General features: G+C 35.0%; 1 protein-coding gene across 1 annotated transcript in view; it reads left to right on the top strand.

The window, feature by feature from the left end:
- Positions 1-15,297, top strand: part of myo16 (myosin XVI) — a 138,192-nt gene extending 122,895 nt beyond the window's left edge. The window contains exon 34 of the mRNA XM_088914495.1: positions 12,253-15,297. Coding sequence (XP_088770621.1) covers positions 12,253-12,441 — 189 coding nt within the window. The 3' untranslated portion in view covers positions 12,442-15,297. The remainder of the gene's footprint in view (positions 1-12,252) is intronic.
- The last annotated feature ends 2,484 nt before the right edge of the window (positions 15,298-17,781 follow it).

The raw sequence follows: 17,781 nt of genomic DNA, 5'->3' as shown, positions 1-17,781 counted from the left end.
GTGACTAAGATCAGTGCAGCAGGATTTTGACTTTAGGTAAAGATATTCTTTAAAGAAACAGACTGAACTTAGGAGTCAACTGAAAGTAGCATTACAGAAATGATTTATGGAAAAACAGGCATGCTTGGAAAACGCTGTATACAGTATGAAGACAAACCAAACCACTGTATGGAATGCTGTATGTGATTGAGAAGCTGTGAAAGGAGAGTGAACTGTGAGATGGGAGGAACAATATGCTGAACAGGGAAACCAATATGTTTTAGGGACTAGGGATATTTTTAGTTAGTGCAGTTCAAAACAACTCCCATAAACAAAGCGTGGAAACCCCATATTTAGGTAATCAAGTCAGTAAACATAGTTCAAGAAAGGTATTTATTAAATGGTACAAAGCTATCAGTGTTTAAAAGCCAAAATCCACCACAGAATGCATTTCAAAGGCATAACCTTAAATAGTTGAGTATTTAAAGACTTGGAAATCATTTCCAGTATTTCATTTCATGCTTGAGCTTTGTGATGTTGTTTTTGGTAATACAAAAGTAAAAAAGCATCTCCTGATCATACTGTAATTTAAAAAAATGTTACAGGATCATTTTTTCCTCAAGATGTATTTTCCAAGGAGTAAACAAATCTCCTTTCTGGAAGAAATAGACTTGACTTACTGCTCCTGTTTGCCACCACTTAAAGCAGCTAGTACACACAAGCAAAACAGAAACCACACCATAATTCATAAATTCAGTGTCCATGGACAGTATTACTGATCTAAAGAAATTAATAGGTTTCTTTCCCCCTAATGATTAAGGTACTGAACTAATATTATTAGAACATTTTGGAATACCAAATGAATTTACCTAGACAAAGAAAAGTAAAACTGTATGTGTCTCATCTAAAAGAGATATGTTGCATTCCTACTCTGATATATTTGTTTTGGACTTATGACCCCTATAAAGACAGTTCCTTTAGTTAAATAACAGCAATACAATGGATACTAGATAAGTCAACATTAGTTCACCCACATGACTGACCATTGAAAAAAGTATTGCCAAAAATGGAAACTATATTGTGTTGATGTATGATAGATATTATAGTGCTTATTGTAATGGCAAAAGTGGGGCAATCTGATTTTTATTCTCAGCCAGATATGGCACTCTTCAATTACAGCAGGAAGGAGTACATTTAAATCTGCTTAGGGACAGCACAATGTAAAAGCTCTCTATTCCTGTGTTATTTAAAATGCTGCTAATGGAATCCCAGAGCACTTTAACATGTTTTTATAAAACAGTGAATTAGGTGTAGTTGCTTTGCTGCAAAAATCTCAAAGATAAAGATGGGGTTATATTAGTTCTATACTGTATGGATAAATAGTAGATTTGATTTTAATTGGGTTACTGTTGAATTTTACTCTTTATAACCCTCAAGATAGTTGATGGAACCTAATTCATGATGAGGGCTTGGCCAGGAGGCAATATATTCATTATTGTAGTTTGTTGTTTGGAACAATACAATCTTAAAATTAGTCTAATACATTTAGTTTAGAAACAAAATTGTTATTGAAATAAATACGATACATTTACTTCATATTTCATGTATAATGGTCTACAAAGGTGGTATTATTATATGCTTTTCATCTCTTTACAATAAAATAATTGATAAAAGCATACACTTTTTAATACATCATATTAAACAATTAAGGAGCAAGAGTATAAAACTGAATTTTGAGTCAGGACTTGCAAGGTCTGAGTTCCAAAATTATCTGACAGTCTTGCAGCAACAGAAAACAAAGAATGGTCACCCTTTGTTCAAAGACTTGTTCTTATACCTGAAAGAAGAGCTCAAACTATTCTGAAATCTACAGTGCACTAGTTCAAGGAAACTAAAACAGGAGATATATGCTCTTGTATTTTAATTTTTGTTACATATTTTATCATATGGAATGTATAACAAGGAATGCAGGATTGCAAGGACTAAATTCTGGCTTAACATTCGACCCACATGTGCAGCATACTGTCAAAACATAATTTTTTCACCTTAGAAATATCATTAGACTACCCCCTATGCTATCACTAACTGTGGCTGAAAAGCTGATCAACACATTTGTTTTCTCTCGAATTGACTACTGTAATGCTCTACTCGCAGGGGTATCTAAATCTACTTTGAACAAACTGCAGTATGTCCAAAATTCAGCAGCCAGAATCCTGACCAGGTCTAGTGCAAATGATCACATTATTCCTATTCTGAAATCCTTGCACTGGCTTCCGGTCAAATTCCATGTAGACTTTAAAATCCTCATGCTCACCTATAAGGCTCTGCATGGCTTGGCACCTCAGAACCTGTCTGAACTATTATCACCCTACTCCCCACCTCGCAACCTTTGCTCTTCTAATTCTGCTTTCCTTACTGTCCCCCAAGCCCGTCTACATTGTATGGGTGACAGGGCCTTCTCCTGTTATGCCCCCAAGCTCTGGAACTCTCTGCCCAAGGATATCAGAGAGTCACCTTCTCTAAACTCCTTCAAATCTAGACTCAAAACCTTCTTCTTTATAAACGCCTTTACTTTACTCACAATAATTTTCTGTTGGATCCAAATCAGGACTTTGAATGGCCCCCATAAAGTCATTAAATCTCTTCATTTTAATGACTGGCCCTCATAAAGTCATTAAAATCTAAAATCATTAAATCACAAATGTCAGACCACATTTGTGTTTTATTTTGGTTCACATTTGTGAGTAAAGTTGGTTTTCCTCTAGGATTGCCCTGTACATTACACCATCCCTCCATTTCAAATGCTTCTCACTCAGTCCCTGCTGAGAAGCATCCCCATAACATGGTGCTACCACTGCCATGCTTGATCCTTGGGATTGTTGGGCTTGCATCAGATATGCCTTATATTAAGATCAAAAAGTTCAATGCTTGTCCCATTTGACCGTTAAATATTCTGTCACATATCTTCATTATATCTCAAGTGAGATTTCAGACTATTCTTTTCTTTCTTGCCAGTTATCCATACAGGCCAGGTTTTTGTATAGAACTAGATCTAGTCAATGAACTGTGACTCCCATTTCAGAAATATCCTTTTGCAAGTCTTTCAAAGTCACTTTTGGTTCACACTGGCATCACAAACCACTTTCCTGTTTCCTCTTCTACTCAGCCTGGAAGGGCAGCTTGATCTCTGTAGTGTCTGGGTGGCATGACATGCATTCAACTTAATTATTTACTCTACCATTCTTCAAGGGATAAGTAACCTTGTCCTGCTCTCTGCCTCTCTACTACTTCACCAATGATTTGTTTTTGAAAATCTCCTTCATGGTCTTCATGGTTGATTTGTCACATCACTTTGGGTGTTGTGGCTGGAAATGCAGTATCTGTCTGAGGTTTGCATTTGAATGTTTTGACGTTGATACTGTGGGTTGAAGCCTGGGTCATGTCTTTAGCCAAATGTGACCAGCAGTGCTTAAATTGTATATCACAAGGAACCAGAACTCAGTGTGAACATAAGAAAATGGATGAACAAGAGGCGCTTAACTGTGAAATGTACATTAATGCTTAACATCAATATATCACACTTTCCAGCTACCATTGTCAAGAAAATGCTAATAAATAATAAATTATTTAAACACATTAAATTGTTTTTGATTTAATGTTTAAGAAAAGCATTTTTAATTTGTGACTTCAAATGTCATAATCAAAGGCTTTTAGATCTACTCTATTTTTTAAACATTTCCATTCTGATAGACCTATTGTTGCGTCTATAGGGTTTTGGAATCTCACTGAAAGAGCTCCCATGCTGGTAACCATAATGCCAGAAATCTATACTTTTATTTTAAGGTTAAAAATTCTCATCTGTTTTCATTATTTTCATAAAAAACATTATTTAAACAACTTTGTTTAGAAAATGAAACGTACGAGCAGGTACTGTATGTAACATGATCGTTGATGTTTGTTTTCAGACTAATAGCCTCATCCAGCATTAGTACATATAGTGTGCACTGTACTACTGTATACTGTATACTGTATATACAGTATACTGTATACTACTGTATACTGTCACGTGTTTTTCTGCTCATTTCTGAGGAAATGTGTCATTGCACGTTTGAGTATGCAACACTGGAATGAAAAATCTGTCCCATATCAATTCCATTCACTTCCTGAGTTCCCTATTTATTAAATTCCCTATTTTAAAAGCTCACACACAGTGAGCAAATAATACATTTTTTCCACAGAGATGTAATCAAGGAGTCAAAAAGAATAAAGAACAGCGATCACCTTTAGAATGATTGTGAAGCACACTTGTAAACACGCGTGTTAAATTCATGTCCCGAGGAGTTGTTTCAGCTGTGCATAGAGGTGCTGCAGTGTGGACAATCTCAAATTGAGAGGTACTGAAGCTAAGCCTCAGTAAGCTGCAGCACAAATTAATAAGCACAGGTAACCATGGCTCCAAGTTGGCTGCACACAATTGACCGAGTGTGACAGAGGGCAGAGTGGGGTTAGTCGGACTGGGCTTTCTTGGCTCTCAAAGAGTCATGTGTAAAATGCACAACCGGTGATTCCAAATTGAGTGGGTATATAAAAAATGATTTTACAAAATTAAAAAAAAACGATTGCTTATGATTTGATTGACTGGGTATATTTTGAACTAAAGAGAATAAACAGGAGCCATCTTAAACAGTGGTGTGCCTGGATCAAAACTTCAGTGTAATTGCTAATTGACCTTTGGCTGGCTCATGCACATACTGTATAAAGCTCAAGTCATATTGCTCTCTGTTTCTTTTGTTTGTTAATTGTGTCAACAGTAATAAATTGTCAATTTTCTTCATTGTGCTGTGTGTGGGATGGTGGCTGTGAGGCAGGAATGGCCTGTTTTTTATTTCTTTTTAGCAGTTAATAGGGGTCTGCTATTATTTTTGTGGTTTCGGAAGGAGTTTGTCATTTATTTCAAGGTTAGTGAATATGAATTCAGCTGGGACATATTCTGATTAAGAGGGTATCCACTTACAAGAAAGATCTAAGATGGCACTAACTCATTTCATTGTAGGAAAGTGGATTAAAATGATAAATATATTGCTTTAGGATGGTAAAGTGGTGAGCATTGGTGCCTTGTAGCTCTGGGACCCTGGGTTCAATTCCTAGGGTGCTATCTGCATGGAATTTCCATGTTTACCTGTGTCCACATGGCTTTCCTCACTGTCCAAATGCATACTTGCAGGTTAATTAGCTACTGGGAAAATGACCCTGGTGTTAATGTGTGTATTGTGTCTGTGCCCAGTGATGGACTGGTGTCCCGTCCAGGGTGTACCCTGCCTTGCACCCATTGCTTGCTGGGATAGGGTCTGGCCTCCTTGCAAACCTTTATTGTGTAAAGCATTTAGAAAATAGATGGTGGATGTTGCTTTAAACTAGCTTCCAACTCTCATTGTACACATACATTTTTGTTTCATGTGTCTTGTCTTTGTTCCTGTTTTTAATGTTTCCAACTTCCTTTAGATATGTCAGGATAATCTGGTTTTGTACATATTTTCCCAAGCTAGCCCATAGATATCCTAAAGGGAAATCAAATAAATCAAATTTAAATACAATAAAAAATAATAGTGTATTGGACCACCTTTAGAAGATGATTAAACTTTTTATCTCTTATTTTGGGATCCTGATTATTTTCAATAAGTCTGAAACAGGAACATCCAGTTTCACATGCATAACCGTTTATGAAGTTGTTGCTTCTGCTGACACCATTACAGTGTGATATGTGCACCCAGTGGGAGGTGTCACATTTATCGGTTTCAAAATCAAGCTGCATGCCATGAAGATGCAGTATTTACAGCCCTTTCACACATTTAAACTCCACACCACTTTCATTAATACACTGCAGATGGTTAAAACACTGTAGAGTACAGCACTGAATAAATGGCCAGATGGTCGATTTTGTGGACTGCTTTGCATAATTCATGCAGATAAGTGGGTATATTCGCTCCCAATTGTTGTCTCTCAGCATAGTACAAAATAAATTTTGTTACAATCTGCCTTATCAATGAAAATGTGGTTATCAACATATTTCTCCAAAAACATTTAGTTTCAGTTTAGGGTCACGTAGACTTAGATCTTTTCATGGAAAACATTTCGCTCCACATTTTTAAAACAAAATCTGTGATCACTCTAGGTCTCCTTAATGCATTCACATTTTTACCCAAAAGCAGTTTTGAGTTAAAGGAAATGGCAGAATTTATTGGCGTGAAAATAATTTCACAACAAAAAAATTCACTTGGCAGAATAGCGTATGTCATTTCTGAGAGTGCTGGCTAGTGACTTGGTCTGGTAAAGAAATTGGATCCTGTAAATAACAAAAAAATAGATGTACCCCACTGTCTTTTAACAATGTTTACTTGGACATCATATATATATATATTATATGTGCATGTGTTTTCTGTATTCGTTGGAAAACATCTTGTGTTTCATAGAGGATGGAGCATGCTTTGTGTTGTGATTACTCCATCTTGCTCACAGATTGACAATGGATGACAAAGGAAGCAATATTGTTGCCTCCCCTCAATGCTAAATCTTGACAAATCTAATAGTAATTATACTTTATTGCTAGAAAATAAATTATTTGCATAAACATTAAAATATTTTTAAATGTTCAAAATGGTACATTATAGTGTTTTTTAAAAATATATATATTTTCCCTATTGATGTTGCATTGCTCTTCCTCCTGACATTTATCTACCTGTAAATGTATGATAATATACACAGCTATGGAAAAGTCTTAAGACAACTTTCATGAAGAGAAGTGCAGCCAGACACAGCCCTGGTCTTAAATGAATGTCCTATACTGACAGGGTCAAAGAATTCATTTTTATTTTTGAATAAAGAAGGCAACTTGGAGTCCCCATGTAAGTATTCAAAATCTTCTAAAGCGTTGAAAAAAGCAACAAAATGGACTCTTTCAGAGTCAGCAGTGAAACACAAAGCCTTAACAACACAAATTAAAACTTTGTGGAGCTGCTTTTTAATACTGGAACAGGAGACACTTCATTACAGAAAGCTACCCAGCCATGTTTCTGGAGCTGGCGTCTTTCAGGAAATGACTGGATGAGAAGCTCAGATCAATTAGCTAGAAACAACTGAATGTATGAGATGACAGGCCTCTCGTTTGTAACGTTTCTTGTGTTCTTAGGCACAGCAAGGACTTTCAATATACTGCATGCTATGAGCCACAGCACTTTACTCAAAGCCCAAAATAATGCTATCTAGTATTGTATCAGACTTGACTGTTATTATTAGAACTTAGTTTGAGCAACAAAAAAACAAACTAATTTTTAAATCATCGAGAATGAGCTTCCATATAAAGTCGCAAAGGCTAATCCATCATAGCTAATCAAATCTAATTTAATAATTGTCATATGCTCAATGCTATTAGCATCATTTGTTCCTCTTTACGCATCCACATAGCCAAATGCCTGGCTTTTTTACTACAAAATACAAATCCATCAGGATTAACTGTTATCTTCAAACATTATAGCTAAGATTTCAGAAAGTGATTCCATGGAACTGTTCCTGCATACAGAATGAAAATCATGGAGCAACATGATTTGTACAATTCAAAATCTCTAAGGCTTTTCCATGTACAGTACATATACTACAATTATTGAAAATGTTCAAATGTATAATAACATTGTCATTGTAACCTTATTATATTGGAAAGGTAGATTTTTCTATGCTTATTTCACTTTCCTCACCATATCAATCTGTTATGTTCTGTTTTTTTTTTTATTTTATCCTGTTAGTTATTATTCTGCTCTTGCTTTCCTCCCTAATAAAATGTATTAGTTTATCTTTTACTTTAAAAATAAAAAAAAGAATCATGGGTCCACAATTGGAAATATACAAAAAATCCATATAATTATTTAATTATTTTAACACTGATTATACTCAAAAGCAGTCAGCTCCATGGAAGTTAAAATAAAGATTCCCAATAATCAGCTTATGCAAAAATCAAGTGATCGTGACAGATGAGTCTGCTGCTCATGTAACACTAGGCTGCCGATGAACAGGGACAGGAAGCAGATGCAGGCCAATGAGCCCATTACTTGTGTTTGCAAATTGTTTAAATCTACTGACGTACTGTATCTACATTTTTAATATCAAGATACATCAGTAGATTCAAACAATTAAAGAAATCCATCTAGCTCCAAAACAAAATCCCAGTTCTAATTAAAAGCAAAAAAGCAGATAATTTACAATTTTGTGTTTGGTGTATACTAATAGAATGGCTGAGATGTTGCCTCAATACAATGTTTCCCCTATATTTTTATTTTTTCACAGACCACATTGACCGTGTTTCCTGTGAACAGTTACTGAAAAGATGCCTCATTTATTGTGCATGCCAGAAGGGCTTATTCACAGGATATTAAATCCCCCTGAATTTAAGAGGCCTGAGAAATCCGATTATGCTGAGTGGTAAAGTACAATAAGCTTGCCAGCGCTCACACGCTTAACTTTATGTTAATTAAAACACAAATTAGTCAGATTCCATTGTCAAGCAAACTTCATATGTTTCGCATCTTTACTGTATGTATTACATGAAATTATTTTGTGTTCATTAGCAGTTGTGGTTGTAATATATGACAGACAACAGAAGAAGCAAATACAAGAGACCACCGCAATTGCAACTAATTATATAGAAAGTGGATTATACTCAGGTAATCAAGCCACAGTAAGCTAGATTGGACAGTCCATGTTTTTGCCTTGATATTTAGATCATACTGATTTCTAAAATCAAATATACAGTTTTTGAAGGTTTGAAACTACTTAACACTTTCAACATGATTGTAAATTCTTGCATTCTGACAGATCAAAATCGGTTTTCAGAACAGTGCTTGAATTTTAAGCATTGTGTATATTATGACTTAAGTCAAAGAATACAGTACATAGGAACAAACTACAGGGATGGTCTCTAGTATTTCTTGTATTTTATATCTACTGGCATTTATTGTGCTGTCTCCAGTATGATGGTGTACAGTAGAAACTATAAAATATTCACTTTGAAGGAATTGTTCTTCTTTCCTCTAATCTTTGTGAAATAAAAATGGTTATATAGAAGACTCTGTGCTTAGGGTCTTCTGACACTGTTCCCTTAGTTGAATGTCATTTAGCAGTCTGATCATGAAAACCAGCAATCTAAAATGACAAGGAATTAAAATCTTCATTTTTTTTCCTTACATGAAACAACTACATAAAACAAAATTGGATTATATATAAAATATACCAATTTCTGATATAAATAATATTGCACTAATTTCAATAAACTAGCATTTTGAGTTGATGATGATGATGATGATTATTATTATTATTATTATTGTTGTTGTACTATATTATTATTATTGTTGTTGTTGTACTATATAGTGTACAGTATATAGTATGTATTGTTAAAAGACATGAGTAACCCTCCCTTCCAAAAATACTTTATTTTGCTGGCAACTATAAAAATGTGTTCTGTAGTGCAACAAATGTGGCAGCTGAATATTTCTTCAATCCTGAGTCTCTCCAAGTGCATCTTTATTTTACAAGTGAGCCTCTCCAGTCTGACCTCCTTACACCTTGGAAACAACCCAATTGTCCAAGTCGCAATTCTGCCATCCTTTCTTCTTTCTCTGATCCTGTTGGCACTGAGCCTCCACAGACCTCCAGCACAATTCTCCGTTTGCCCTATACACCTATCCTTTTCTTTCTCTCTCCTCTCCTACTGTTCTCTTCCTGGGGAACAGTGAGAAAGGAGAAGCAAGGAAGAGAAAAGTATCAAAGTATAAAAAAACATCCAATCACTAACCGCTGTATCCAATACGGGGTCGTGGAAGAGCCGGAGACTATCCCAGCAAGCAACGGGACAGGGCTGGATACTCCCTGGAAGGGACGCCAGTCCATCTCAGGGCACACACAGATACAAACACACTCACAACAGGGCCAATTTTCTCCATTTAAGTCATTTTATCTCAGATTTCATAAAAACCTCACCCTCAATCACTGTTTGAATTAGGGACATGAAATTTGTGAATGGAGCTGTTTCCTGGGAATGTTATTTAACACAAATCTTGCCTCCAAACCCTCCGCTATTAAATGATTCACACACAGGATATTTCACACCTCATAGACAATATTTTATGAATCTAGTCCCCCGTCCTCCGTGCACTTTCTGTGAAGATCATGTACATGTCTTTGACTGCAGTTGAGATTTCTCACATCTGCAGATATACCGTAGACCTGGTTGGGAGGATTGACTGCAACTAAAAAGATACGAGTACTGCATTAGAAACCTCTGTATTTCCTCCACTGGCATTACTGGATCCTGGCCTTTTTTGATATAATTTATATGAAATTCTTTACTGCTCAGATTCATGGTGTCAATGGAGGGGACGGTGGAGGCTTGGAATACTACTACTGCTGTTGCAGTCAGCACCTTGTTGAGTGAGATTTTTACTGCAACTCTTTAACTTTTATTCCATGCATGGAGAGGGGGAGCCATCGAGTGAAGGAAAATGAGACAAGGGGTTATAATATTTAAATCTGAATATTTTTTTTATTTCTTAGATTTGGATATTTAAATAACTGAAACCATTGTTCATTATAAAAGAAAGAAAAGAAGGAAAGGTTGTAACAGAGTTGTAACAGAGTTGTTTTTGTGTTGGTACTGTATATAAAATACAGGTAACATACAGGTTAAGTACAGAAAAAAAGGCAGCAGTGCAAAAACCTGTAAAAATCGACAACTTATTTCAGTCTTTAATTATCCTTAGTGCAAGAAATCTTTTTGAATATCTCTGATTTCAGAAGGGCTGAAGTGCATTGCCCCTCTTTTCAGTAAGTGGCCATAGCCAAGGGACTGGGTTTCGTGGACGGTGAAAGTGGGTGGGCAGTCATCAGAGACTGATTGCAGAAACAGTAAAAAGAAACTGACCAAACAGGGTGGACAACATGGCGAAAATATATTTTTCAAAATCAACAGATGCAACAAAAACCATACCTCTTGTGAGGCCATGTATAACAGCTTGCTTTACCATAACACACCAGCTGAGGGAAAAGTCTGGTCTTTAAACCATTTTACAATATTCTTTTAGAATATGAAGGGCCATTCATATTCCTTTGTTATTAATCTTTTCTTTTTACAATGTTAATTAAGATGAATGGCTTAAGTATCCATTATACTGCACAGCAGAAAAAAAACAGCAAACCGTGAGACAGTAATAACAAAATAGAACTTGAATAACCTGATGAAAATGTAAATTGCCCGTGGATAATTAACCATGCTGTATATAAACTACAAGTATTCTTTTCTCTGCATTTTTTGTTGGATGTTCCATCTACAGTCCTTGTAAAATGATGTAAAATGAAATACAGTAACTGTTACCAGATACCAGAATTACCAGAATCAGTTACCAGAATTTGGTTAACTGACAACTTAAGAAATGTATTGTTTTTGTGAATATGGTTAATAATTTTGGTGCTTAGCTGTTTTTTGAAGATATCATGGTGTAATGGTGTAAAATGTGTTTTTGAATAGAATGTTTTGAGTATTTGCTTCTATCACTTTCCGGTACCAATAGATTAATAGGTTAAACATTGAAAACATATTAAATTGATTAATGACCCAAGAAGTGAATATTTTGTTTCTTCATTTTTTTTCCTGATCCAGTTTGAGCATTCTGTTATTTTGGCATCTCTGTTATTCTAAACTCTTCTTCAAGGCTGCTGCAATATGTGAAGAGTGTGAGACGACTTAAATATGTAATTAATTGATTTTGTTTGGGCTGTTGCATAAGAAAACACATGTGAGTGTGCACACAGAAAGTAGTTCACCAGCTACTTGGTGAGTTAAAAAGGTGTCAGCTCATTATGAATTTCATATCCTTTGTCTGTTTCTGACTTATTAGAATGAAATGAGTCTGTAAGATTGTAGGTTACTTTGCCGTGTGTAAGCATTTGTGGTTGTTCTCGGGGGGAAAAGGATTACAACAAATCTGTCACTGTCTGCAGTGTATGGCTTGTAAGGGGTATGGGAACCTACTGCAAATTCAGATCCACCTCCCTCAACAGCAGACAATATGAAATAGTGCTCAAAAAAGGAGAAAGAGGAGTCAGGCTGTATAAGAAAAATGGGACGGTGAAAATCGGTGAAAACATAAGAACATTAAAAACACAGAGCCCACAATTGTACAGGTAATAGATACAGGTGCCACCACGTTAAGCAGTCTCCTGTTTTCCTTTCAGGTCATCCATCAGCTGCGGTTGTCACAAAATGAAAGCACTGCCCTACATGAGTTATTGGAATGGAGAAGGAAGCTGTGCGAGGAGAAGGAAGACTGGCAGCAAATCATCCATAAATCAGAGCACAAGACCGTCACACCTCCTCCCCCACCTCCTCCTTGCAAAAAAACGACTCTGCTGAAGAAGGTGTGAGATTGATCTCATGACAGTATCCTCGTCCATTAAACTGAAGTCTATCGTTTTTTTCCCCTCCCTTCTACAGACAAGAACTGACTTCTGATCAGCATGAGATAAGCATATAAACACCAGACTCGATGGCTTGCTTGGCACAGTCTGCTGTAGAATCATGCACTATGGGGGACTGATGATTGCAACATTCTGAGTTTAGGCTCCAGAATGAGTCCAGCAAGACCATAAAAACTGAAGATTGTGGTTTGACTTCAGCTACAAAAGCACATTGGCAGAAAGGAACAATTTTAAAATCGGAATATTTCAATGTCATTTTCAGAGGATGTCGTTTATGTATACGGATGTTTCAAGCAGTACTTTCAGAGAAGAAAATATTGTCTATTCATGTAACCTATCGAATGGTAACATACAGCTTTGGTACACTTTCACATTTACATGGGAAAAAAAGAGGAATGAAAACTTGATCAATAGACCATGCTACAGTCTGAAACTTAAACCCAACTGGTGCTGATTACATCTACTCAATGTAGAGTCTCTGTAGCTTCAAGGAGACAATAATGTTGACCTCATGTTCTCTCACTTTGTAATAACCTTTTCAGGTATGTGTATTGCTTACCACTTTCAGGTTCTCCAGACCCTTAAATAGTCTTGTAGGTTCAATTTAGCAAAATTACAGTCATTTGTTGCTGAAACACTACTGATCATCTTATGTACAAAGGATAGTAGAATTTAATTTAAAATTAAAATTACATTAATAAAAACAGTAAAAGCCATTCTTCTGCTTATAAAATGCTATCTCCCAGCACTGCTGTGCCATAATGTATGATAATTTGAAGCACTGAGTTACACAAGACGTGCTGGGAATGGCTTGAGGCTGAAGTAGTTTGCCTTATGGGGTCATTTTTTTGTCTTGACTTTGTTTAAAGGAAATTTCAACAGTGAAAATTATTTCTCTTAAAGACACATTTCTGGGCACAACATAGAAGACTATTAAAATCGATAACTTGGAAAGACCAATTCAACACACTGTACCTCTGTGTCTTTCAAGAGATTCATACAGTGTAAAATCACAAACGTGTCACAAAAGCAGCAACATTTTCTCACAGATATAATTTATCCTTATAAATTAATTTTTCATCAATCTATAAATATATATGAAACACTACAAGACGTGAATGCTGATTCCATTGTATTTACATAAAATATCGTAATTTTGTGTGATATTTCTTGAGCAAGGTACAGTAAGCGCTTTTTGTTCAGTTGCAACAAATTCTCCCGCTGTTCTTTCTCTGGTCATAACTGCCTGACAAAAAGACCAAACCCTTGACACTTCTCAACTGGAACCCTTACAAAACCAATTAGCATTTGGTGATTATTCAAAACACCTCAAAACAACTGTAAGAGTTCTCAGTGAATACATTACTGTATATAAGGGTTAGGCTAAGGGTAATACTGGAGGATCTACATTGCTGTACTTGTAAGAAAATCAGATTGGTTGCACAAATTAAGGATTTTATTGAAGAGACAGTGCTGGATAATGTTGTGTTTTGGATAAAATTAAATAGTAATGCGCAAGAGAGAATTTTGTTTAAAAAAAGAACATCTTCATTTGTGCTGCATACATACAATATGAACACTCTTCAAAGGGGACGTCTTGTCTCATCAAAGAAGGGAAAAATTTTATATCACACAAATTCTTCGTTTACAAATGTCTTACTGTAATCACAGTTTCAAGCCACTTACTTGCACAATGAAATCCTCTTGCTTATTATTTTTAAAGGAATAAATATTTAAAAGGTGTATAATTGTATCAGTGCTTATTGGTATTGGAACTGACATAATATCAGTAAAGCTGCTTAAGGTTCCGATCACAAAATATTTGTCACGGTGCTATTTTTGCATTATTTTTGTAAAAGGAAAAAAAAAAATTGGACTATACAGAATTGCGATGTAAACCCAAATTTCTATATGACGCTATATGGCATTAAAAAATCGGCACTACTCTAGGTTTAACACATACTGCCCTAAGTATATACCTGTAGTACCTGCTGTAAACAAAAAACGATGGTCACAGTCTTGCTGCAGTTTCTGTGACTGCCTCAGTATGATCCTTCCCTTTTGATCAGCAGCCAAGGATGCTGTTTCTTGTAAAGAAGCACAAGCTGCCAGGTGGCTTATTGGAGTTTTCGCACAAAAATCTTTTTTTAACGTATATCCTGCCAGTCATATCATATTAATTTATGCCCACGCTACTGTTTATATTTCGGCTTCTCAAGAAATGATGAAAAATCTAGCTTTGTTGCACTCTGAAATGAGATAGACTCTCCACTATTCTGTAGTTAAGGAATTGCATGACCCAGTTAGTCCAAATGTAAATCATTGAGCTTAAAAGGTTTTGTATATATATATATTGTCATTGTAAAATAATTTTTTGGGTGCTAAAGGTTCATTGTAGAAATGTCAAATGAAAGTCACATCTCCTTCCCCTCTTCACCACACAAGGTTCAGGCTTTCCCTTTGAAGAAATGAATCACCTGGCCCTTCTGCAGTAAAAAATATTGCACTTGATCAGGGCAATTTTTGAAAATAGTGCTTTTTCACTTTGGTGCAGGAAACATTTTTACTGTGCACAGTCCATGCGCATTGTTGCTATGATGTAGTATATATTAGAAGGAGAAAATGTGTTGTGCTGTTTTCTGTAGGACATTGTATTTAAATATAATTTTTACTTGTAATTGTTCTCTGTTTGTGAAGAAATGTATGTCATTTATTACAGGTTTATAAATACACAGAAGCAATAAAGTAAAGCCTGTGTCATTTAAGAAATCCCAACAAAAAAACAAAATAAATGGAATCCCCTTAAAAGATTGTATACCTCTTGCTTACATATGATTTTCTTAAAGGAAAATTCCTTATGTGAAAAACATAGTAAATTTGCTCTTTGTATCAGCAGGAAGACTGTTCTTTACTCTGTATTTAACTTGTTCTTTCATGTTTTCACTTTGGCTAAGTGAGTGGAGATTTTACTTTTACATCACAATTTCCAAAGCACATAAAAAACGGTGCTGTTGAAAAGGTAAGAAAATAATGATTCTTTTAACGCACAATGTCAAAATCTGTTATGCTCATGGTTTTATAAAATAATTTTGCTGAGATCTGTTTTCCAGTAGACTTTGTAGTGTACATAAATGTCTTTTTTTTCACAATTAATCAGATGCTTTGTTATATCATTTTATGAAAGATACTACTGATCAGATAAATCAGGAATAAATTCTATAGATTGAGAGAGAGGAAATATATATTCTTTTTTGGTGCTTGGACAGGAAATAAAATATTTCCTTCAGTTTTAAAACATGTCTGTTATGTCAGAAGTATTCGGATATCTCAAGAACAGTTGAGCAAATGGACACAATCAAAAACAATTGATCCAGATATACAGCCAATCCATTTAGTTATATGAATTGTTTTGTGTATTTTGCCTCATTTCAATGCGCAAGTAGTCCACCATGAACACCTACATCTACAAACAAAATATCTGTGGTTGACACAATCTAATACTGGTAAATATGTAAAAGTGAAGTCTGCTATCTGTGTGAGGTGCTGAAAAGGTTATTTCTATTTCTTAAAACTTGGTAGAATCCTAAAAGTTATTTAAATCTTATGCTGAGTCAATATTTGAAACAAGAAAATGCAATAAAAAATTTAAAGATTTCTCTTTGCATTTGTCATTTAAGTGTACTCTGTATTAGTGTTCTTTTTGATCATTAGTACACTTCATATCTTGCTATACATTTTATCTTGCCAAATTACAAAATCTTAAAATGTTTCCTAACATTATAATTGAAACATAAAATTATAATTTTATTAACTTATACCTAAGTGTAAATGAACAAAAGAGTTAAGTGCATTTACTTTAGATATTATGTTAAGGGTTCCAAGTATCAAGTGAAGTTGTGCTCATTCTTAAATAACAATACTTAAACATGATGTTCAGCATCTCATGTTCAGCAATTTATTTGAAAGCTATGTTGCTTTTCATCTCCTGGTGTAGTGCACTTACAAGTATGATTTTAGTTATGCAAATTGAAAGGGAAATACAATTCCATTTCCATTGAGGGTATGTTTTCATCAAGTAGCTAAATCAAAAAATTAAATATATTTGCACATAATCTATTAGTTCAATCACAATAATTCATTGTTTTGTTACCACAAAAATGTTAAATTTGAATGTACACTATCTTTCAGATTTATTTAAACCCCTATGAAACAGAAAAAACTTCATGTAGCAGAATGACTTAATATATCTAACTGGGAAATTTCTGAAAATGTCCTAATGTAATAATCGTAATAGCATTACATAGAACAAAGTCATATTTGTCATAAATATTTAATGGAATTCTGGAAAACAAGAGAATCACACCTCTAAGTCTTCCTTTAAATAAAATTCACCAAAAACAAATCTGCAGTAACATTCTTTTCTTTGAAACGGCCTCTGGGACTAGAGGTTTCCAAAGGTTTCCTGTTTCCCTGGAGTATAAAAGGAGGTAATGCACAGAAAAAACTTAGTAGTTACATGCATCATAAAGGTTAAAGTCAGAGAGCTCTTTGAAGAATGCAGGAAAATGGTCATTGACCAATCTACACAAGTTGGAGGAAGCCTATAAAAGAATCCACATAAAGCTGAATCTTCCACTTCCCTCTGTAGTGTCCATTTCAGATCATTAAGGTTACTGGTATAGACTGCCTACCAAGTTTAGATTGTAATCATGAGCTGGGAAACAAGCGGTTTAGGAGACAGCTGTAAATCTAAGGGAAGAATAAGAGATTTCCAATACACACTGGCATCTTCAGGATACAAAGTGTTGAAAACTAATATTTAAAGTCACCTGCATGAATGTGGCATTCACAGCTATGATCCTTTGCGATCCACAAAGAGAGGCTGCTCAAACTTAGCAATTCGATCAGCGTCTTATGGTCAGTTTAAATGAAAATTAAGATTTTTGGACATGATCATCAGCATTGTGGTTGGCACGAAAAAGATTAAACCCATGTTGAGAATACCCTCATGCCCCCTATGAAAAACTGTGTATTCTACAAATAATGAAAAAGAATGACTTGTGAAAATGTACAGTATTACATTATATAATTCTTAAATGCAATTGAATTATTCTGCATGTTCGGTATTAAAAAAACAAGTGTGATCTTAGAATATTATACACATGAAAACATTTAAAAATGGCAATAAAAATGAATGACTGCTTTTTCTCCTTTTTCTATGTTTAAAACAAAAACCCAAACACACAAAAAAAACATTGCCTCTAGTGAAGCTAATTGCCACAAGTG

The sequence above is a fragment of the Atractosteus spatula genome, chromosome 4 (assembly GCF_055471065.1).
Source record: "Atractosteus spatula isolate fAtrSpa1 chromosome 4, fAtrSpa1.hap1, whole genome shotgun sequence".
Lineage (NCBI taxonomy): Eukaryota > Metazoa > Chordata > Actinopteri > Semionotiformes > Lepisosteidae > Atractosteus > Atractosteus spatula.
Note: the sequence above shows the minus strand (reverse complement) of the source record. Positions and strands in the feature narration are given on the sequence as shown.